The sequence below is a fragment of the Symphalangus syndactylus genome, chromosome 8 (assembly GCF_028878055.3).
Source record: "Symphalangus syndactylus isolate Jambi chromosome 8, NHGRI_mSymSyn1-v2.1_pri, whole genome shotgun sequence".
In the NCBI taxonomy this organism is placed as follows: domain Eukaryota; kingdom Metazoa; phylum Chordata; class Mammalia; order Primates; family Hylobatidae; genus Symphalangus; species Symphalangus syndactylus.
In genome coordinates, this window is record NC_072430.2 from 66,950,300 (window position 1) to 66,974,214 (window position 23,915).

At 35.3% G+C, this 23,915-nt stretch overlaps 1 protein-coding gene across 3 annotated transcripts in view; it reads left to right on the forward strand.

The window, feature by feature from the left end:
• The window catches only part of MAP4K5 (mitogen-activated protein kinase kinase kinase kinase 5), a 123,389-nt gene extending 102,027 nt beyond the window's left edge, over positions 1-21,362 (forward strand). For 2 of the 3 annotated variants that reach the window (XM_055289433.2, XM_055289434.2), the window contains exons 22-33: positions 1,556-1,635; positions 1,919-1,979; positions 3,903-3,905; positions 3,989-4,103; positions 4,463-4,521; positions 6,787-6,890; positions 7,282-7,459; positions 10,652-10,720; positions 11,164-11,256; positions 13,923-13,993; positions 16,716-16,771; positions 19,780-21,362. In XM_055289433.2, the coding sequence (XP_055145408.1) occupies positions 1,556-1,635; positions 1,919-1,979; positions 3,903-3,905; positions 3,989-4,103; positions 4,463-4,521; positions 6,787-6,890; positions 7,282-7,459; positions 10,652-10,720; positions 11,164-11,256; positions 13,923-13,993; positions 16,716-16,771; positions 19,780-19,867 (977 nt within the window). In that variant the 3' untranslated portion in view covers positions 19,868-21,362. The remainder of the gene's footprint in view (positions 1-1,555; positions 1,636-1,918; positions 1,980-3,902; positions 3,906-3,988; positions 4,104-4,462; positions 4,522-6,786; positions 6,891-7,281; positions 7,460-10,651; positions 10,721-11,163; positions 11,257-13,922; positions 13,994-16,715; positions 16,772-19,779) is intronic. The other variant, XM_063644580.1, reaches the window with a different exon arrangement.
• The last annotated feature ends 2,553 nt before the right edge of the window (positions 21,363-23,915 follow it).

The window sequence follows — 23,915 nt, forward strand, 5'->3', positions numbered from 1 at the left end:
TTTTTGTTCTTGTTGTTCATAACCTTTTAATTGATAGAATTTCAAACTTACGAAAAATTATAAAAATAGCATAAGAAACTCCTATATATTCAATCATCAGGCAAAAATCATCAAATTTTGCCCCATTTGTTTTGCCACTTTCTATCTATATATACTTTTAATACTTGAGAATAAGTTGGAAATATGTTCCTCTCCTCTACTCTTTATACTTCAACGTGTATTTTCTAGGAACAAGAATCATATAACTGCAGTACAATTATAAATATCAGGAAATTTATCACTGATAATACTACTTTCTAATCCAAAGTCCATAGTTGGATTTTATTAATTGTCCCAATAATATTTTTTATGGTCTCCATCCCATTTGTATTTTTCCAGTCTAACATCCAATTCAAGATCATATGTTGCATTTAGCTTCCATATCTCTTTAGTCTCTTTTAGTGTAAAACAGTTCCTCAACTTCTGATCTCAACTTTTTTGAGGCCACTTATTTTGTACAATGTCCCTTAATTGGGGTTTGTATAATGAGTCCTCATGCTTGAATCAGGTTATGCATTTTTGATGGGAATAACACAGAAATGTTACTGTGCATCTTCTCAGTACATCATATCAGGAGATACACGATATCAGCTTGTCCAAATACTAGTGATGTTAATATTGATCTGTTGGTTAAGGCAGTGTTCACTAGCTTTCTCCGTTCTCAGGTTACTATTTTTTCCTTTCTGATTTATAGGTAATTAATATGGAGATGCACTGAGATTATGTTTATAAATATACTATTGCCATTCAGAATTTCACTCACTCAGTTTAGCATCCATTGACAGTCCGTTGATAACCATTGACAGTTTATCTTCTTTCCCACTTACTCATTTGTTTATTTATATCAGTTTAAACTTACGAATCTTATTTTATTCCATGAGATATGATCTATCTCTATTATTTATTTTCACACTTAAATCATCCCAGAATTTTTGAGCAGTGGGAATGCCTGTGTTCTTTTGTTTGAAATGTCCTCATCATTTTTTAGCACTTCTTTACTTTCTGGCACAGCAAGATTTCTAGGCTCAGCATCTACTTTTATTGCCCCAGAATTGGAAGCAGTCTTTCTCTAAGAAGCCCTGGTTCTTTTTAGTGGAAAGTAATATTTAGAAACCAAGATCTGGATACTAGGTGTGCTCATTATTTCTGATGTGTCGTGATTTATAATTTATATTAATTTTTTGTTTCCTTGGTCAAAAGAATATTTGAGGTGTCTTGAAAAAATGTGTAACTATAATTTAAAAATCTTAAAATACAAAAATTATGTTGAAAGGCAGGGTTATATAGTAAGATAAAGTCAGAGTGAGTTAGTCTAACATAGAATATATCTGCTTTTAAAAAATAAGAAAGGAATTGGGGAAAGAGATAAAGAAGGTGATACAAATTTAAGAAGATAATTTTATTTTAGATGGATAGGTGGCTAATTCTTAATGCCATTACAATGTAAAGTCATTATTTTAGTGAATGATTTCAGAAGATGATGGTAAATTCTGGTGATTTATCTCAACTATTTTAGATCAGTACATTATTTTTGGAACTGAAGATGGTATTTACACACTGAATCTCAATGAGCTACATGAGGCAACGATGGAACAGGTAATTAGGCATTTTAACTCAAGAAATTAAACAAATTGAATAAAGAAGTGTCTTAATTTTAAATCAATCTGTGTAGGCCCAAATTTTAATTTTTATGATTTAAATATTTAAAGGGATAAAATTGTACTCTTTACATGTTCATGTTGAAAGATTTTTTTTCCTAAGGGTTTGGTAATTACCTGGAAGTTAGAAAATAGTTATTTTTATACGATTTCAGAATGTTGGAATTTAAAAGATTAAAGTAATGACAATGAGAGAATCTTAATTATCTTCTTTTTCTTAGTTATTTCCACGGAAGTGTACTTGGCTGTATGTTATCAATAATACTTTAATGTCATTATCAGGTATGTATGTGATGATGAAAAATAAACCATAGATAAGCAGAGAAATTAATTTTAATATACACCATTTTTAAATGTTATTAGTAATTCTGGATGACTATAATCTAATATAGTAACTCTGGGACTTGTGGACATTTGCTACCCACCTAGAATGGGAAGAAACTTTGGAAAGGGATCCTGTCTTCAGTTAGGGCTGCGCTTTCCAAACCCACCCAGCATCTAAACACCTGAAGGATAGCACAGTGCTTATCGCTAGAGGCCATTCCCTTCCACTCAGCCTCCTCCACTATCACTGTCACCACTCCTGGCCTCCTTTCGGAATTAACAGGAAAGAAGCAGAGGATCACACTATTTTCTTTCTCTGCGATCCTGAGCAAGTCACTCTCTCTCAGCCTCATTTATCTTAATTATAAAATGAGGATGATGGGGTAACAGTACAGCCTTATGAGGTTGTGAGAGTTAAATGAGATAATATCCAGAGTGCTTAGTAAACTGTAGAGTCTTATACAGGTGTTTGCTGGTGAAATTCATGTTGTTCTGGACACATATTAACTATCTTGGACTGATTCTTTAAGGTCTTCTGAACAAGATTCCAGAGTAACCTAATTTTATTCTTTCTTGGTTATTATTGGGGTGAATGGGTGGGTAGGTGGTGTTTTAGGCTTTTTTTTTTTTTTAATTCTTACCTATGAAAAAAATATTTTCTTGTATTTTAGATTTAAATGACTACCAAGAAGTTTGCTGATTGCTTTCATTTTGGTAGTAGAGTACAAGAGAGTACTAGAGAGAAATTATTATTTCTCTCTAGTAGAGATTTTTTAAGAATCTGTATATTTGAGCTAATAACACTGTTTATGGAGAGCATATTATTTGATTGTGTGTTAAATGGCTTCTAAAAAGCTGGAGTCCTCAAGAGAATATTTAATATCATTTAATTATGCTTCCCCAAAATCTTTTTTACTTTGGTTTGGTAAAATATTAATATGTTAATATTTTATATTACTGTTACGAAAATAAAGCCAATTCTGTTTAACAATTATGAATTGTATATATATAAACTTACTTTTCTCTAACTCTCTTACTGCTTATCCCTACTCATACTTGTCTTTGGAAATAAGCTTAAAAATTACACAGGGTACATCTTAGTTAGCAACGCCCAATAGGAGGCATGTACATGTGTGTTTAGCTGCCTGGCTAGCTGGGTAGCAAACTATATAGATTGGGGAAATGGAGAAAGGAAGGAAGGGTGTTTAATGTTTAGGCAGAATATTCCTGTTCTGAGAAAATACAGATAATCTTGTTGAGGATAAAACTGTGTATATGTGTGTGTATATATGTATGTTTTCTAATAGTAAAAAGATAAATATTGTTTTGTATTGTTATATTATCATACCATGTATAATGAGAAATCAGAAGATGTTTACCATATCCATCCCTCTTACTTAATACAGCCATATTTTTTATTATATGGAATTGTAGCCCTGTTATCCTTGTATCGTGGCTTATAATATTGGTTGGTTTTACTTTTTTAAGTATTTTAATCTGTTATATTTAAGACTTCATTCACAATGATTTTTAATCCAAGGTAATTTGCTAAGTTATTGATAAATAGGTCTGTCCCAGAGAAATAATAATATAGCTTTATAGAATTTTCCATCTTGTATTAAAATAATCACATGTACATCATTGTAACTCAGTCCATAAGATTTTGTACAACAATTTCTTTTTATGTGCTGGCATCATTAAGGTTTAGTCTGCCCAGATCACCTATTAGTACCTAATTTATATATTCTGAATTAAAATTATCTGTTAATTTAAAAAACATTTTATCTATTGTCTTTCAAAATAGTATTAACCGAGAGTTTTTTTGTATGTGTTTTTCTATTTTGCTTGGCTTTTTGAACATTACTGGACTCCTCATTTTAGAAGGTAATTATGTTTTCTTTTTCTTGAAAATTGTATTTCTCTGCTGTAAATGATTCTTAAAAAGGTAACATGTTTTTCTTTTATAGGAAAAACCTTTCAGCTGTACTCTCACAATCTTATAGCTTTGTTTGAACATGCCAAAAAACCAGGATTAGCTGCCCATATTCAAACTCACAGGTTTCCAGACCGCATACTACCAAGGTACAAAATATCATTTTTATTCTACTGAATGAGGGGAATTAGTGTTTATTTTAAAAATAGCCCGTATTTCTTGCCCAGTAAAAAACTTTGTCTTAATTTTCAAAGGTAGTTTACACTAAAGTGTATTATATCTGGAAAAGCTGAATGTTTTCTGAACTTGACCATGAGAATCAACTGTGGAAGTTTTATAATACAGACTATCAGGCCCTTCCTCAGTCCTATAAGATGAGATAGTGTGGAGTTAGGATCCAAGACAGTTTTTTAAGCTCCTTTCTGTCTGATTCTGATGCAACTGATTTATAAATCATCGTGTTGTAACCACTACTGTAGAGTGCATTTATATTGTCTTATGTTTTCAGAAAATTCGCTTTAACAACAAAGATTCCTGATACAAAAGGCTGCCACAAATGTTGCATAGGTGAGTAAATGGTATTTCTCAAACTGAATGGTTAGAACATTTAACATCTTTAAAATTATCTGAAGAGTCGTATGGAATCAAATAGGAAGGAGGGTAGGTTTTTTGTTTTTAGTAAGAAGTTAAGCTGCCACTGAAGTACAAGAATATAGACAGACATGGCATAGAAATGCTTAGAGATAATAACCTTAGCATTTTCTCGGAGCATAGTGTTCCTAGAGTTTTTTTAACCATAGTCCCTGAGGCTGTATCTTTGCTAATATTCTAACTTTCATTTATTTAATATTTGCCATCTACCAGTTACCACCCATGTTTTATGAATGTGTTTACAGGAGTTGAGCCAACTATGCAGTTAGAGGGAACAGTTCACGCAAGAACACCTTCACTTATGATACCAATTGCAAGTTAGGGGATTCCCAAAACTACCCCCAGAATAAAAAAATTCACTAGAAGGTATCACAGAACTGGAAGCAGTTATATTCATAGTTACAATCACAGTTTAGAACAGAGAAAGAATATAAATTAAAATCATTACCGTTTAGAACAGGGAAAGAATATAGATTAAAATCATCCAAGGGAAGAAGTACATAGGGCAGAGTCCAGGAAGAGTACCAAACATGGAGCTTCTGTTGTCCTCTCCCTATGGTTAATGGATGGCATTACTTTTCCAGCATTGGTATGTGGCAATACACACAACCATTGCCAACCACAAGTTTATTCGAGCCTCAATGTCCAGAGTTTTTATTGAGGCTTCATCACAAAGGCATGATTGATTGACCACCTTGCTGATCTCAGTATGCAGCCCCGTTAGAGGTCATCTGATGTTACATGACCCAAAGCCCCCCACCCAGAATCACATTTTTTGTATTTCTGGCGTGACCAGCCCTCACATTAAGACTATCCAGTGCGGCCAGTCCCCACCCTGAATCATTAATGTTATATTATCCAGTGACCAGAGTCCCCCAGACAAAGACAGTCCTGTCAAGCATGACATTCCAAAGGCTTAGCAATTACCTCCCAGAAGCAGGACAGAGATCAGACCTCTTTTTGGGTGACGTTAAGTTCTTTACTACATAATTATCTCCTTTAACCCTTAAACAACTCCATAATACTGATTATGTCACTAGTAAGTAACAGAACTTAGGAATCAGATTCAGGTTCAATAACTTCAAATGCTGAGTTCCTAACTTCCTATTTATTCTTTTGTTTGATCAGTGAATTTACAATTGATCTTTGTGCCACATAATAGTTTCACAGCATAGTCTATACTGTAAAACAAAAATGTTTAACCACAAATGTGCTATAAATATAAGCATACTGTATGATTATTTTTCTAGGGAGAATCATGTCAATATCTATTATCAGATTCTCAAGATCTGTGATGCACAAAAGGCCTAGAAGCTTACAATCTAAGATAAAAACTCATAAATAATACTTCAGAGTTTAATGCAAATAACTATTCTTATAATCAATGATTATAATTATTAATGGAAATCAAGTTTAGGAGAAGGAAAGAGCAATATGAATTTTTATAGATTTGAGTCAAGGACATTACATCATGATGAATTAATACATACAAGATGAATTATTTTCATCTTAAGTAGACATCTGTACACTACTATACCAAAACGAGGTGCATTTTAGTTGCCTCCTAGACCTTGTCAGAACTCATTCTTTAATTGAGTTTACTAAGAAACAGCTTTTTGGGGAGGCCAAGATGGGAAGAATGGTTGAGTACAGGAGTTCAAGACCAGCCTGGGCAACATAGTGAGACCCCAGCTCTTAAAAAAAAAATTGAAAAATTAGCTGGGCGTGGTGGCATACACCTATAGTCTCTGCTACTCAGGAGGCTGATGTGGGGGGATTGCTTGAGCCCGGGAGGTTGAGGCTGCAGTTAGCTATTACTGTGCCACTGCATTCTAGCCTGAATGATAGAGCAAGACCCTGTCTCTTTAAAAAGAAAGAAGGAGGATGGGAGGGAGTGAGGAAGGGAAAAAAACAGCTTTTTAGGTTGCATATTAGGTTGTTATTGTGCTTGTAAAAAGTTCTTATGTTTAAGAACCTAGTATATGAAAGTTGTTTAGAAGTAAACGTATATAATTTAAAATTGAGATAAGAAAGTAAAACGGAAAAGGCAATGAAGCCAAAAGAAAAGACACAGTCTTTTTTTATTTTCCGCCCACTCTTGTCATCCGAGTTAACAGATATAATGAAAGTATTCAGTATTTTGAGTGTGTCTGGGTTTTTTGTTCATTTATTTCTTTCCAGTCAGAAACCCTTACACGGGACATAAATACCTCTGTGGAGCTTTACAGTCTGGAATTGTTTTACTTCAGTGGTATGAGCCAATGCAGAAATTCATGTTGATAAAGGTATATATTATTTTGTTCACATTTTTCTCCTTTAGAAAACACTAATGTATAACTGAAGCTAAAATTAGAAGATCCCAATACTACTATCTAGGGTCAGAACATTTATAGTTATTTGTAGTTGTTTATTTGATTTAGGGGTTTTTGTGTTCTTAGGATTTACTCTTTAACTGATATTAATAAACTTCCAGAACCATCAGTCATAAAGATTAATATGGCTAATTCTCTAAAACACATTTTTATAGAACATTCATCCTTCTTATCATCTTAGAGGTAATCCTTTTTAGAACTAGATAAATGAAGAAGATGGGAGTCTTTCTGTTGACTTAATTCAACAGTGGTATGAATGGGAGATTGTTTCTGAATTATGGCTCTATCGTTTATTTTTTTGCAGCACTTTGATTTTCCTTTGCCAAGTCCTTTGAATGTTTTTGAAATGCTGGTGATACCAGAACAGGAATACCCTATGGTCTGTGTAGCTATTAGCAAAGGCACTGAATCGAATCAGGTAGTTCAGTTTGAGACAATCAATTTGAACTCTGCATCTTCATGGTTTACAGAAATTGGTGCAGGTAAGTATTTTTTACCTTATGTTAGAATATTGATACTTTTGCCTATAAAAGAAGCAAAACACCAGTGTGGGTTCTTTTAAATATTCAAAACATAGTTTCCCAAGTAAGCCCATAGAATCGTGTACATATATTTATGATCTCTATTTGCCAGAGGTAGTTTGATGCAAATTATTTAAACAAAGGAAATTTTTAATGATTCCTGACAGTGAAAAGTCTTAGTTCTTACCAGTGAATCTTTGGACTTGCTAAGTAAATACATTTTCTAAGCAGTTCTTAAAATTTTATCAACTTCTCAAGCAAAGAGCTTCACTTACCCTGTTTTATCCTGTCTTCCCCACTCACTTCTTAGAATCAGTGAATGTGGCTTTCAGACTTGAATAGAATCTTCTTAGGTGTTGCTTCCGAGCCTTTCCATTTAAATCAGACATATCTCAGTGAAAGATCTGAAAAAAATGGGAAGTTTATTCCTAGACTTTAAAATTAGAACAAATCATTCAATAAACCATTTTTTAAATCTGCATAATAATGGGAAGTGGGTGGGATGGGGCCTCTGTTTTGCTAGTTTCCTGTTTGTTGTGCTGGTGTATTTGGTCATTTATAATCCAGGTTTATTAGGCCATTTTTACATATGCCAAGCAAGCTTTAGTTATGGCTATTTCATTACTCACCACTGTTGTATTCTTTACCACCTTTTGAAGAAGTCTGTTACATATAAGTTTGATGCTTAATGCTTCTTATTAAATAACCTTTGGCTTTTGATCATTTATAGGCTAAGTTACAAGAACTCACTATAATATAGAACCTACACTAAATTCACTTTCAACATAAGAATCAGTGTGAACCAGTGATACCCTGGTAAATGTCTAACAACAGGCTCTTGAGGTGCAACCATTTATTAGAGTTGCCTATTTTTGTGGTACAAATACTCCACCCATGGCCAATTTCAAACTACCAACCTGATGTCATTTGGCTCACAAAATTCCTGAAAGTTTAACTTAGTACAAGCCAGCTCCAGCATGCACTGGTCTATAAAACATACTCTTTATGGAAGAGGTCACATTGTGTACCCTTTTACCTCCACCTGCACTCTGCCTTTTAAGTCTATTTATCAATGCTTTAGGTTGAGTTGGATGTATGCCTGCTGTTACAGCTAACAGAAAGGTACAAATGCATTGCTTTATTATCGTGAGATATAAACTGCCCAAATAGAAATATTTCCCCAGGCTGGACACAGTGGCTCACACCTATAATCCCAGCACTTTGGGAGGCCAAAGTGGGTGGATCACCTGAGGTCAGGAGTTCGAGACCAGCCTGACCAACATGGTAAAACCCCATCTCTACTAAAAATACAAACTTAGCCGGGCGTGGTGGTGCATGTCTATAATCCCAGCTACTCGGGAGGCTGAGGCAGGAGAATCGCATGAACCTGGAAGGCAGAGGTTGCAGTGAGCTGAGATCGCACCATTGCACTCCAGCCTGGGCAACAAGAATGAAACTCCATCTCAAAAAAAAAAGAAAGAAAGAAATATTTCCCTGTTCTTATTGCTGAAAGGAAAGGTTATGGATCAATTTATTTAAAGACAAGTTTTGGCTGACAGCCCAACTTTTTTTTTTTTTGCTCATTAGCATGGTATAAAGCAGGTCATTTAATACAACTATCTAATGTATATTTGCGACCACTTTCTTCTGGATGATATATTAGAAGGTTATATTGTTCAAGGCAAGAGTTCAGTGAGTCCTGTTTTTGAGTTTTGAGGTATGTTTGAGTTTGCTTTTTTTTTTTTTTTTTTGAGAGTTTTGTTGTTCGCTTTGTTTTTTAATGCCTGAGGTATACTATTCTACCTACTTTTAACATTGTCTTGGCTAAAATTAAAGCAGACCCCCAACTACTGTCTGGCCTGGGGTCAAGGCTGATTAAAGACCCAAATTACTTCCTGAGGGAGGGACAGGACTCTGCCTGAGGGTAATCATTGAGGTCACCTTCAGGCAGAGGTGAGGCAATCTTTCTAGTCCGGCATTTTGTCCTCATTAGGTTTCCCCATTTTGACAAGTGATTTGTTAATCCAACTCCCAGCTGTGTTCATTGTTGAACAAACAGGCTATGCCTTGAACTGGCAAGTTATAACATTAAAATAAACTCCTATTCAAGACTCTTTTAGGCTCACTCTGATTTATTATTGCTATATCCGTATCTCCAAGGATGGTGCTTAGCATATGGTCAGCACTCAGTAAATGTCTGTTGAATGAATGCCTGAACATAGAGTAGCTAAGAAAAATTATTTTTGAAGTATTACCTGAGGGACAGTTTATCGATTCTGTAGATCTGGATTCTTCACCATGTGTAAGCTTTAGAAGGTCCACAAACACCCCAAAATATATAAAATTCTGTGTTTATGTTTGAATGTGCAGTTTTCAAGGGAAACAATGCATAGGCTTCCCAAAGAGGTATAGTTAAGAAGAACTGCTCTAAATAATCTAAAATCTTTTCTTAGATTCAGCTAGACCATTCAAACAATCTGAGTGCTTAAAATGCATTGTTTTATCAAAAATTTTTTAATGTTATTACATCTATCAGATGTTAGAAGCAGCCCTTTAAATATCAGCAAAATGATGAGAGTTGTATCCTGCAAAGATGTTCTTGACAATATTGTTCATTATGTAACTCAGTGTCCTCTTTGTAAAAGAACTCCCACCCACCTATAAACACATACCTATACCAGGAAAATTTCTGTCTTATTATAGATTAATTCATCCTATGCCCTTTTGAATCACTGGCTTATTTTTAATTAAGGTTTGCTGTGATTCACCCAACTGATCTTGTTTCTATCTCCCATTGGCTATATAAAATGCAGAGCAAAATCTAGCCATTGTATATAGCATGCATGTTACTTTTCCTCCTCATATTTTACCTTTGCTTCATTTTATTTTTGTAACTCACCTTTGTAGATCTAGCTGAGGCATTAATTAAAGGCAACACTGAGGTTTTTTTCAGCTGAGTTAGCCATGCTTAGGACATATTTGTCCTCTTAAATTGATTTACATGCATTTTTTGAAAGATAACATCACAAAATATAAATTCTGTGTTAAATTTCAAAGATCAATTTTAAGTCACAGCAAAAGTCAGAATTTATGTTTATTTTCTAGGCTCTAGGTTTTAAAAGTATAATTGTAACCTTGTTTTTAATCCCTAAGGCAGCCAGCAGTTAGATTCCATTCATGTAACACAGTTGGAGAGAGATACCGTTTTAGTGTGTTTAGACAGTAAGTACTATTTTTAATTTTATTTTGAGTATACTACTTGATAAAGCAATTTTTTTATTCTGTTAAACCATAATTCAAGATTTTCACTATTTTTACTAAAAATGTTACTTATCATGTGTAATTTGTAAGGGAAAAAAATCACCTCTTATGGCTAAATAGTTGAGCACCAAGGTAGCCATTTTTAAAGAAGTATACATTTTTAAAAATGAGAGTGTAAATATTCAATATATACTGTATAAAAAAATAAAATAATAGCAGAATTGCCATTTACCGATGGAGGCACTCTTACAATATTTTTTGCCATTTGGCATACTTGACTCAAGATAAATAGTTGAACTTTATTAAGAATATTATTTGATATCCATGTAAAATCCACATATATCAAGTTATATTTATTTTAGCAGATTTGCATGTCCAGTCTTGACTTGTTTTTTTTTTTTAAGAATTTGTAAAAATTGTAAATCTACAAGGAAAATTAAAATCAAGTAAGAAACTGGCCTCTGAGTTAAGTTTTGATTTTCGCATTGAATCTGTAGGTAAGTCTCCTTTTTTTCATAAATCAGTTTGAGATACTTACGATTATTAAAATTCATTCTGTACTTAGGGTTGTCTAGACCAGCACTGTCTCACAGTAATTTCTGTAAAGGTAGAAATGTTCTACGCCTGTAATCCCAGCACTTTGGGAGGCCAAGGTGGGCGGATCACAAGGTCAGGAGTTCGAGACCAGCCTGGCCAACATGGAGAAACCCCGTCTCTACTAAAAATACTAAAATTAGCTGGGCGTGCTGGCGGGTGCCTGTAATCCCAACTACTTGGGAGGCTGAGGCAGGAGAATCTCTTGAACCCGGGAGGCGGAGGTTGCAGTGAGCCAAGATCATGCCATTGCACTCCAGCCTGGGCAACAAGAGCAAGACTCCGTCTAAAAAAAAAAAAAAAAAAAAGATAGAAATGTTCTCTATCTGTGCTCTTAAATACAGTAGTGATTAAACACATATGGCTATTAAGCACCTGAAACATGATTAGTGCTACATTTTCATTTTTTAGATTTTAATTCAAATTTTAATGTAAATAACAACATGTGGCTTCTTGCTCTCATATTGCACAGTGCAAGTTCAGACCATCATAAATCTTTTATTGTTTCCTGAATATTTAAAACTTTTAATCACTTTTAACATTTCTGTTCATTATTCCTTTTGCTGCATTAAGTGAATTATACTTCCCCCAATTCTTTCCCAATCAGGAAGGTATTTGTGTGATGCGATAACAGTGTTAGATATGCCATAATTCTTTGCCATGTAAGATTCTGGGTGGTGTGTGTTGATATTACTGCTTTTGGATCTATTTTTATATAAATAGCTAGTCCTCACAGGACTTGTAAACTTTTATGCCATTTAATTTGCTTCCTTGTCAATGAATGTTTTACTCTCTAATACTCATTGGTTTTATGATGAAAATTATTACAGTTTATTATTGTTTGCATGCTCATTGATCATATGTCAGTATTTTCTCCAGGAGTGACAGAACTTGTGAAAAAAATGATGAGTGGAAACATTTTTAAACATTTCATGATATGATTCTACCATAAATCAAAGGCACTAAAATGAAGTTGGCAATTTTTATTTGGGCCATAAAAAATAACATGTACTTTATAATTACATATTTTTAAAAACACAATTTTCATTACTTAGACAGTTTTTTATTTTTAAAAAACATTTTAACATGTATTTCTCAATTGGAGTTTTACCCTATCACAAAATATGTTTGTGCCTCTGTGTGACATTTTACATGAAAATAGTTTGCTTATGATTGGGAAGTTTAATTTATTAAAGCAGAAAACCTAAACTTTCTGTAAATGTCAGGACAAAAGAAATTTTGGAAACTAGTTTGTTCTTTTACTCCTTATATTACATGCCAATTTGGATTTAATATTTTTGAGAGAGATTCTGACATAGGAATCCTTAACTCCTCTTCACTTTCACTGAAACACACTGATACCTCAACTTTTTCAGATGTGCCAGATTATCTTGGTAATTTTAATTGTTACACAAAAGTTTGTTCCTCCTAGGCTACCATCTTTTCTTGCCAGTAAACCTTGGAATAATTACAAGAATCCTCCTCGGGAAAAAAAATGCCTTTACAACACCTCTTAAAAATAAAATCAGTAACTGGGTTATTTGTCACAGTTAGTGAAACACATGTGATTTGTCATTGTCAAATACTCTTATTTTTATTGAGCTTAAAAGTTAATAGTCTAATAAAAACAATTAATTTTCGATTACTTTCCTCCATCACTTTTAATTATGCTTTTCTAACTCTATCTCTAATACTTACTTATAATGGTTAAATACTAAGAATTTTACGTAAGAATTGACTCACAGATCCTAAATATTCAGTGTGTGGTTAAATGTTGGAATGTAGGGCAGCTTTATTTTATTTTATTTTTTATTTATTTATTTTGTTTGAGACGGAGTCTCACTCTGTCGCCCAGGCTGGAGTGAAGTGGTATGATCTCGGCTCACTGCAGCCTCCACCTCTGGGGTTCAAGCAATTCTCCTGTTTCAGCCTCCTGAGTAGCTAGGGCTACAGGCACAGGCCACCACACCTGGCTAATTTTTGTATTTTTGTAGAGACAGGGTTTCACCATACTGGTCAGGCTGATCTCCATCTCCTGACCTCAGGTGATCCACCCACCTCGGCCTCCCAAAGTGCTGAGATTACAGGGATGAGCCACTGCACCCGGCCAGGTTTATTTTTTAAAATTTCTTTTGTTACAGGGAAAATGTGAACATAAATAAAAAATGCTTGTTTAAAGCTACTTCTGAATATGTAAAGTATTTAAACAACAATGCTTTTAATGCAAAAACTCAGTTATATATGTTTTTATGATTTTATTCATTTAAGACAAAAGATACACTGTATGAAAGAAACGAATATGCCAACATCCACCTTAATCAGAAGTTAGTTCATGTTTAAATGAACGGCTTTTATATGTATCTTCGAAGACTTCCATAACCCTACCTCAGTAAATTACTTGAACTTAGGCATGTCTTAGCCACAAAAATGTTGAGAAATCATGGTCTAGACAGTGGAATTTTGCACTAGACACTTGAATAGGCTTATATTATTTATTAAAAGTAGAGAAAATTTATAGTGAAATGCTCTCTGCTTTATATTAGTTTCACTTCTCCCTTATCATTTTTAGTATGCCTTCAAGACAGTGTGTTGGCTTTCTGGAAACATGGGATGCAGGGTAAAAGCTTCAAGTCAGATGAGGTAAGCCTTCTCAGATTACCTCCACTGACTCCCACTAACAATTTTAAATGTCAAAGCACTCATTTTATGCATTTCCTCTCTGAACCTACATTACTGTGTTTAGTGCTTTTAATGCTATGAACTGGTAGAACAAAAAAGCCAGTATTTTCCCTTCAACTATGTTCACTTTTGTATCATAGTTCAAAATTCTCAGTGGCCACCAGGAATTGCAAAATATAAGTTCACACAATTTCATTTATCTAATTTGTAATTTGTAAATATGGTTGCTAAGCTTGTAAAACTTTTCTAAATTTAATAAGTGTTTTCCATAATCTATAAATATGTAAGCTTCTTTTTAAATACATTTTAAAATCTAAATTAATACATAGTGGAGCATAAGAATAAGGGAAATCTAAGAAAATTGACTCATTTAGTAACTATCGAGTACCAACTATGTTCAAGACACTATTATTGTAAATAATATCGAACTCTAAATAATACCTACTGTGTTCCAGGCACTTTACAAATATTTGTTTATTTCAAGCTCAAAATAATCCAGTAGAGGTAGATACTATTCATATTGCCATTTTTACAGGTACAGAGTGGTTAAGTAACTTGCCCAGAGTTACATAACTAGTGAAATGGAAGAGTCTGGATTTGAAGGGTCTCTTTAAATCACTTCTAGCTGAGATAATTACATTTCATGCAGGAGATGGGATTTGGGCCTCCAACTTGAGGAATGAGTCCTACTAGCTAAGATAATACTAACAGAGACATTTCACATTTACGTGAATACTTGTGTGATTCTTCTAACTATGGCCTAACAAGTTTGTGAACTTACTTAAAGCTCAAAAACTTCTTCTGTTTGCATTTACCTTTAGTTTTATCCACACTCTTACTTATATATAAATGAATATTCCTACCTCTTATATGAATGCAGAATTAGAATGCTTCCAGGAGGAAACGACATAAATCAGCTGTCTTTGAATATATAAGTTTATCTAGTTACTGATACATGTCACTAAATGTCACCAAGTCCCTGCACTTGATGAAACCTGCAGTCCTACTTATCATATGGTTATTCTTAAATGCTATTTTCATTTTGTCACTCCTATGGTTAGAAATCTACAGAAGGTCCTTGTTTCTTACTGTATCAAATATTGATTCCATTTCCTAAATATCTATTTTTAACTCTTTTTTTTTTTTTTTTTGAGATGGAGTCTCACTCTGTCACCCAGGCTGGAGTGCAGTGGCACAATCTCAGCTCACTGCGACCTCCACCTCCTGGGTTCAAGCGATTCTCCTGCCTCAGCCTCCTGAGTAGCTGGGATTACAGGCGTGCACCAACACACCCAGCTAATTTTTGTGTTTTTAGTAGAGATGGGATTTCACCGTGTTGGCCAGGCTGGTCTGGAACTTCTGACCTCACATGATCCACCTGCCTTGGCCTCCCAAAGTGCCGGGATTACAGGTGTGAGCCCCACACCCGGCCTATTTTTAACTCATCTTGATTACGTTTTTTTCAGCTTATGTTCTCATCCTTCAACTTGGGCCTAGCTAAAGTCTTGACCTCTTTCATAAAGTAATACTCAGTCATTCTAGGTACAATGATTAGAACATCTCTGAACTTAATACTCTGAAAAATCAGCTCTAACTAGTATAACACCTAATTTATTTTCTAATTCAAGCTTATTAATTCTGTTTTCCCAGGTAGACTGCAAACTCCTTGATACCAGACTTTTTTTTTTTAACTTACTTTATATCTACACTATCTTAGTGTGGGTTCCTCTAAAAGTAGACCCTAAGACAAGGACTCAAATACAGATAGTGTATTTGGGAATAGATTCCAGAAGACAAGTGATGGAATGAGGAATGGAGAATAAAGAGGGGCAAAAAGCCAATAAAGAGCACATTAATAAGCTAGTTCCCACTAAGAGCAACCGGGGCTTAATCCAGTAGAGACCACTGAGGAATGAGGTAAAATACACCTCAGAATTGACTCATTTGTAGGTGAGGAGGCTTGAGCATGTATGCAGCAACTGCTATCCCATGTTGGTTAAGGCCTGCCCCCCCAGGTATACAAACTTCAGGCACTTTGGGATAGTACCTGCACATGGCTGAGCACCCTCTGCAGCTTTGTAGAAAACAGAGTATACAGGGTCTTGCTCTGTTGCCCAAGCTGGAATGCAGTGGTGCAATCATAGTTCACTGTATCCTTGAACTCCTGGGCTCAAGCGATCCTCCTACTTCAGCCTTCTGAGCAGCTAGGACTACAGGCATGTGCCACTGTGCCCAGCTAAAATTTTTAAATATTTTTGTAGAGACAGGGTCTCACTGTGTTGCCCAGGCTGGTGTCAACTCCTGACCTCAAGCCTTGGCCCCCAAAGGAGCTCCGCAGTCCAATAAACCTGTATTCAAGTCTTGAGTCTACCCATTATATGAGATTGAACAACTTATTTAACCTCTTGGAGTCTTAGTTTCTTCTTCAATGATATGAGAATTATAATGCATATCACAAAGAGTTCTTCTAAGTAGAGTGCCTGACCCATACTGGATGTTCCATAAATGTGGGTTGATTTCTAATAATATGCAATCAAAAAACTTACTAAAATTTCTTTTATTTGAGGAATTAAGTCTACCAAAAAATATTTATTGTGTTAATAATTGCTCTAAATTAATTTTAAATTATTGTTAAGGCAATATGGGGAGTAAGATGTTACTGATAGGTATTTTTCTTTCCTAGGTTACCCAGGAGATTTCAGATGAAACAAGAGTTTTCCGCTTATTAGGATCAGACAGGTAATAGTTTGGTTGTATTAATTTAATTACCAAAGGAGTTCAAAGATCGTACTCTTAATTATACTGTCAGTCTGTAATTGTTTCAAACAAAACTCTTAGAAGCTCATTGACTTAGATAAATTTATCTGTGTCTTTACTGAGAGAATTAGTAATATTTTAATAAGTTAACTAAGCAATCTTTTGTCAGTGTGAGGATTGTTATTCTAGAGACAGTTATATTCAACCAAGACAAAATGTGTTGATATAGATGTCGATGTCCCTAGTACCATGAGAGCTGTTTCAGGCCCGTTTGTCTTCATTTCTTCATGGTGTGCTGTCTTCCCTTAACTATTAGGAATATGTACCTCTTGATGATATTTGCTTTTATATTAGAAAATGCCTGATTCGGTTTCTAAAGTTAATCTAAGTTAAAAAGAATTACGTGGTCTCTTTATATCCCAAATAAAAGACAAGTTGCAAAACTGTCATCTTATGAAAAAAAATGTAGTAGCTGTAGCTTTTGATTTCCAAAATCTACTGCCTACTTCTTTTTTTCTTTTTTAAGGCGGTCTCACTCTGTTGCTCAACTGCCTACTTCTATAACTAATAAAATACCCATTCCTTCCTCTTTTCCCACCAAAAGTTGTTACTAAAGCAAAATTGGCTATAGTGGTATGCATTAGTCCTGAGACAAGGATTGGGAACCTCTGGTCTTCAGGTTCACATTGCTTAAGTTTTAGATACTTGAGGAAGAAGGGGTAAATGGAGTTATAACTCCATAAAAATTTTGAAGAAAGTTTTATAGGAGAACAGGAATTTTCAAAAAATGATGACTACCTTAGTGAATAGAAAAGGTAAGCCCACAAAGCATGGCAACTTTGTGGGCTTACCAGCCCACACAAACACAAAGTTGTCCAGCCAACAAAAAGAGAATTTGAGGATCATCTGGTAAATGACTCTAGAACTAGAATGAGAGGCTCTTTGCTTCTCCAGGAAGGGCTGAGAAAAGAATTGTGCACCGGGCGCGGTGGCTCACGCCTGTAATTCCAGCACTTCGGGAGGCCGAGGCAGGTGAATCAGCTGTCTCTACTAAAAATACAAAAAGTAGCCAGGTGTGGTAGCGTGTCTCTGTAATCCCAGCTACTCGGAAGGTTGAAGCAGGAGAATTGCTTGAACCCAGGAGGTGGAGGTTGCAGTGAGCCAAGATCGCACCACTGCACTTCAGCCTGGGCAACAGAGCAAGACTCTGTCTTAAAAAAAAAAAAGAATTGTGGATCATCCATTGATCCTGGTGTAGATAATCCTTTAATGAGACCAAGCGTGAGAGAATTCAGCTTGGTAGAGGGTTGGCATCAGAGGCCATTTCTCTCAGTTCCTTGTTTCCTTCTACCTACTCTGCCCAGAGCTTTGTCCATCACTTTTCCCTTCCCTGTTTGTATTCTCTGTCCACCCTATCACTGTTTGCTCTAAAAAACTACTTCCTTCAGACTGTGGCCTTGCTCTGCTTGTCTTCTTACATGGGCATCTCCTTGATTTTAAGATACATATCTAAACAGAGTTTTTGTTTTATCTTCACAAGTGGTTAAAAATTTCTTTTGTTGCCGGGCGCGGTGACTCATGCCTGTAATCCCAGCACTTCGGGAGGCCGAGGCAGGTGGATCACCTGAGGTCAGGAGTTTGAGACCAGCCTGACCAACATGCAGAAACCCCGTCTCTGCTAAAAATACAAAAAAATAAGCCGGGCTTGGTGGTGCATGCCTTTAATCCCAGCTACTCGGGAGGCTGAGGCAGGAGAATCACTTGAACCCAGGTTGCGGAGGTTGCAGTGTGCCGAGATCACACCATTGCACTCCACCCTGGGTGACAAGAGCGAAACTCAATCTAAAAATAAAAATAATAAAAAAATTATTTTGTTGCTTAAGTATAGATATTTGTGTCTAGGAAAAAAAAACTAAGCATGTCAAAATTTTAATAGCGGTTAACTCTGGGCAGTTGGATTATATTTTCTACTTTTCTGTAATGCCTAATATAAAGTATCTATGACTTTTTAAAAGTGTTTTCATTATTAAAGTAACAACATGCTAATTATAGAAAATTGATACACTAGAAAAAGTGTTATGTGCAGTTTTTTTTCTCCTATTCCTCTTCTAGAAACTTTTGTCTCTGTGTGGGTATATTATTTTTTATTTTGTTCTCAAACTCTCTTCCCCACAATTAAAATGTTTGGAATAGCACTTAATTTTTTTTTTTTCCTATCAGTCCTTTGATTGAACTCTTTCTCCACTTTTGTTCCAGCAGCTAGGGAAAGGGGCCCCATTTCATACTATTTTTAAAAAGCTATTTCAAATACCTTGAAGAACAGTTTGGACGAGTGTCTCTTAGAGTCCTATTTTATTCTCTTGGCTCTTCTTCCACCCTCTTCCTGTTAGTGTAAATCCCTAAAGTATTATATATTATACCTTTTGTTGGCATAAATGAGTAAGCAAATTTTGTTCGTTGTTTTTTGTTTGAGAAGGGGTCTCACTCTCTCACCCAGGCTGAAGTGCAGTGGCACAAACACAGTTTCCTGCATCCTCAAACTCCCGGGCTCAAGGAATCCTCCCGCCTCAGCATCCCAAGTAGCTGGGACTACAGGCGCAGGCTTCCACACCCAGCTAATTATTTTTTTTTTTTGTAGAGTTGGGGTCTTGCCATCTTGCTCAGGCTGGTCTCAAACTCCTGGGCTCAAGTGATCCCCCTGCCTCAGCCTCCCAAAGTTCTGGGATTACAGGTGTGAGCCACCACACCTAACCCAGATTTTTTAGTTGGAATAAGATAATGAGACTATCCCAAAATGTCTTCAATATTTTATATTCATCAATTCTTATTGTGTTTTAAAGCTGTAAAATGTAAAGCTGGATTGTGCATCTGTGATCCTTATGTAATCTTACTGAAATGTGAACAATGATATTCTTTCCTAGTTTGATGTTAGTATTTGATGTATGAAATCTGTAGTTACTCTTAAGCCCTTTGTTTTGGTTTAATTACAGGGTTGTCGTTTTGGAAAGTAGGCCAACAGAAAATCCTACTGCACACAGCAATCTCTACATCTTGGCTGGACATGAAAATAGTTACTAAGCAACAGAAACTGATCTCAAATGACAGGAAAATGAATATACTCCATTGAAAGGAAAAATAAGGAAATTCAATACAAACTGCACTATGATTTGCTTTAACTGTTATGGGTTATATTGCAAATGATCTGTACTTTAGGGTAGAATTCAATATTTTCTGCAGCTGGAAACAGCTAGTCTATCTCTTGCCACTGTGTGGTGGTTATATCAAGTTTGCTTAATAAAAGCTATGAGAGAAATAGTCCTCAGTTCCAGGAAACACAGTCTTTTTTTAAAAAAAACAATAATGTTTGTAACAAGGGTGCCATGGTATTTTTAGATAACTCGTGATTATCTTAAGAGAGATAAATTTTGTGATCATTTTATACCATGTCTTATTCCTTCTTAATGAACATAATTTGATAAATTCTCAAGCAAGGTTTTCACTTTTGTATTGGCCATTCTGTATGTTTTTGTAAAATAGAATATTTAATCCTTATTTATTAATCTCTTGCTGGAGTGGTGTAATGTATCTAACTTTTAGCAAAGGAGGATTGCAGAGCAGCTTAAATTTTTTTATAATGTATAAGAATTTTGTTTATCTTTTAAGAGTAGTAAAGTACTTTGAGTGTTTGGGGGTTCGACACACACATGCAATTTTGCTTAAAAAAAGTATTTCATAATACAGTTTCATACAGAATTACCTTAAAAGGGAGTCTTAGGTTTTCAACTACAGATAGTTGTAAGGGATTATACAGAAGATATTGATGATAGTTGAAATATTCTTAGAAGGGGTGTGTATGTCTAGGTGTGTCTACCATGTGTATGTATTCTTGACAAGCAGTATAAAATACCTGTGATTTTTCTTTACATTAGGGATAATGCATAAGGAATTAATCTTCATATATATTATCATCCCTAATGTGGGGGGGAAGTATTTAATTGCCCATGATATGTATTTTACTTATACTATGCCAGAGAGGAAACTATAAAGTAATTACACATGTAATCTTGGGTTTTTCACATATGTAGGTATTCATTTTGAGTAGGTTTAAGAAGAAAAAAAATCTTTAAATTGAATTCCTGATGGGATAGTATCAATAAGTATTTAAAAGCCAGTATTCTAAAAATAATAAAGGGTAGGGTCATTTTTGAGTTTTTCTTTTGCTATTGTTAATATTCAAAATTAAAGTGTTATGTTGGTACCTGTTGTCTTAATACATTTATTGAGAACAGCATTGAGATGATGAACAAGGGGTTAGCAATAGCAAACTATAGAATTATTTTGACTAATTACTTAAGAGGAAAACAGTATAAGTATCTCATTCAGTATTTAGCAATTCTGTAAAATAAGTATTATCTCTGTTTTTCAGATGAGGAAATAAGGGTTTAGCAAGGTTAAGAGATCTACCCAATTTACACAGCAAGTTAGTAGTTGAGCCTGACCATGAGTCTTCTGACTCTGTTCTTTTCACTATGCAATATGCAAACAATAAAATGTTATACAAATGGAATATAAAGTTATTTATTCTTTAAAAATGCACATATGATTTCAGTAAGTGTGGCTGTTTACTTTGGATATGTTAAGAATATGGGATACAGTAGATGACAGGGGGACCATCCTCAAAACGGGACATTTACATGATGGATAAGAAAGCCAGTATCCTCCTTTTCTTACTGGATCCTGGCAGCCAGATCTTTACCATCCCACGATGGAATACCGAAGAGTCTTCTCTGTGAAATCTGACCAATGCAAGTGAAAAGGCGTCATTAAGATCTTGATGTCAGACACGTCCCAGCTAAACTGCCCAGCTAGATAACACTACAGTGAAAAATCATAGTTGGCATGCCCACTATCCCACGCATTGTGTCTAGACCTTGTAGTTAGTCTTTTAGTCCTGTGCTCTTAAAAATGAGTAAACAACCAAGGATTACAAATAAATGAAGGAGAAAAAACAGTCTGGGGAAAACAGAGGAAACAGACTATGAAGGGTAAGGAGAACATCAAAAGTATTTTCAGAAGGATGTTGCAACCATGAGTCAAGGGCAGGGTACTTTTAAAAAGTTGGGTTTCAAAAAAACAAAAAGCTCTTAGAAAATAATATGATAGCATAGCTGAATAATTCAACTAGAGGGCTTAGAATATAAAGTTGAAATTTCTCAAAAAAATTTTTTAAATGGAAATGTTGAAAAAAAGTTAAGAAAACTGACAGCCCAGGAGGTCTAATATGTAATCTCCCAGAGTTCCAAAAAGAAAACAGAAGAAACCATTCGAGTGTTTCAATAATTTTTCCAGTATTAAAGAATATCAGATTCTAGGTTGAAAGAACACAGTGGATGAAAAAGACCTTTACCAAAGCACATCATTATGAAATTTCAAGGACGCTGGAGTCAAAAAGAAGATCTACGTTTCCAGAGAAAAAGGTCAGGTCAGATACCAAGGAATAAGACTCAGGATAACCTTTATTTTTATTTTTTGAGACAGGGTCTTGCTCTATCACCCAAGCTGGAGTGCAGTGGCACAGTCTCGACTCACTGCAACCTCCATCTCCCAGGCTCAAGCCATCCTCCTGCCTCAACCTCCTGATTAGCTGGGACTACAGGCGCCCACCACCATGCCCAGCTAAATTTTTTTGTATCTTTTATAGGGTTTCACCATGTTGCCCAGGCTGGTCTCAAACTCCTGAGCTGAAGCAGTCTGCCCATCTCAGTCTCCCAAAGTGCTGGGATTGCAGACCTGAGCCACTGCATCCAGCCCCGAATAGCTTTAAATTTCAACAGAAGCAATGCCTTCAAACTTCTGAAAGAAATTTCCAACCTAAAATTCTGTATCTGACTAAATGTAACATAAAAGTCAAGTGAAGACTTTTATATTATTCATAACATAAAATTTGCCTCCTATATATCCTTTCTCAAGCTACTAAAGGATGTGCTTCATAAAAAGGGCATAAACCAAACAAAATGACATAGGATGCAGGAAATGGGATTTAGCACAGGAGAGAAATGAAAGAAATCCCCAGATGATGAGGATGGAATATCCAAGGATGATCACTACACCAGGCATAGAGAGTATATTGAAGCATATCAGAAGATCCTGGCCACACGTTTTTAGAAAGATTAATAAAATATCCAATGTATCTCAGTATCTTAAGAGTGAGGCAACCAGCAAAGTAAAAGCGTTCCTCCTAAAACAAAGCCTGAGTCAAGAACATGGGTTAGTTTATTTTAGAGATCCCAAAAACTAGGAGTGAGGGACTGTGATATTGCGAAGGAGAAAGGGGAAAGTCAATATAAAACGTGGTGTATTATTGAGGTCATTTCTGTGTAGACAGTGGGAGCTTGATTCCACCAGGTCCTCAAAGAAGCTATGTGATAGCTCCCCGAATTGCCTCCTGAAAGACAAGTGGCTGGAGCATTTAACTGTACACTGTCATTTTTCACTCATCAAGTTGCTGCCAAGGGCATTATCTCCTTGCACATGGGGCAGTTTGCACATGGGCACAGTAGGCTCCTTAAGCGTCAAAGAAGACCTTGAGACAGAAAGCTGAAAGAGTAGGAAATGGGTCTTCAGTTCCCATGGAACTGTCCACTAATACTGGCTGGAATCAGAAGGTAGGTGGAGGAGATGCTTTTCAAGGCTCCAGGTTTCAATCAGAGATGACAGTGATTCTGGAGAAAAACTAACCAAGCCAAACAAAAAACTGGCAGTTAACTCCAGGAAAGCAGAATGGGCAAAAAAGAAAAATTATGACCAGTGGATGAATGGCATAATAATGTTAACAAAATATTAATCTAATCAAAATTACAGCAACTTTATTGGGAGAGGACATGGTATTGTGGAGGTTAGAAAAGTTATCAAATTCTCATTTTCCACAGTAGGAAATCAGTGGATAATACCTAAAACTGAAAATCAAGGGATTACATCAAACTAAAAATCTGCACGCAAAGGAAGCAATCAACAGAGTGGGAGAAAATATTTGCAAACCATACATCTCTTAAGGGGTTAGCACCCAAAATACATAGTGAAATAACTCATAGCAAGGAAACATCCCAATTTTAAAATGGCAAGGCCA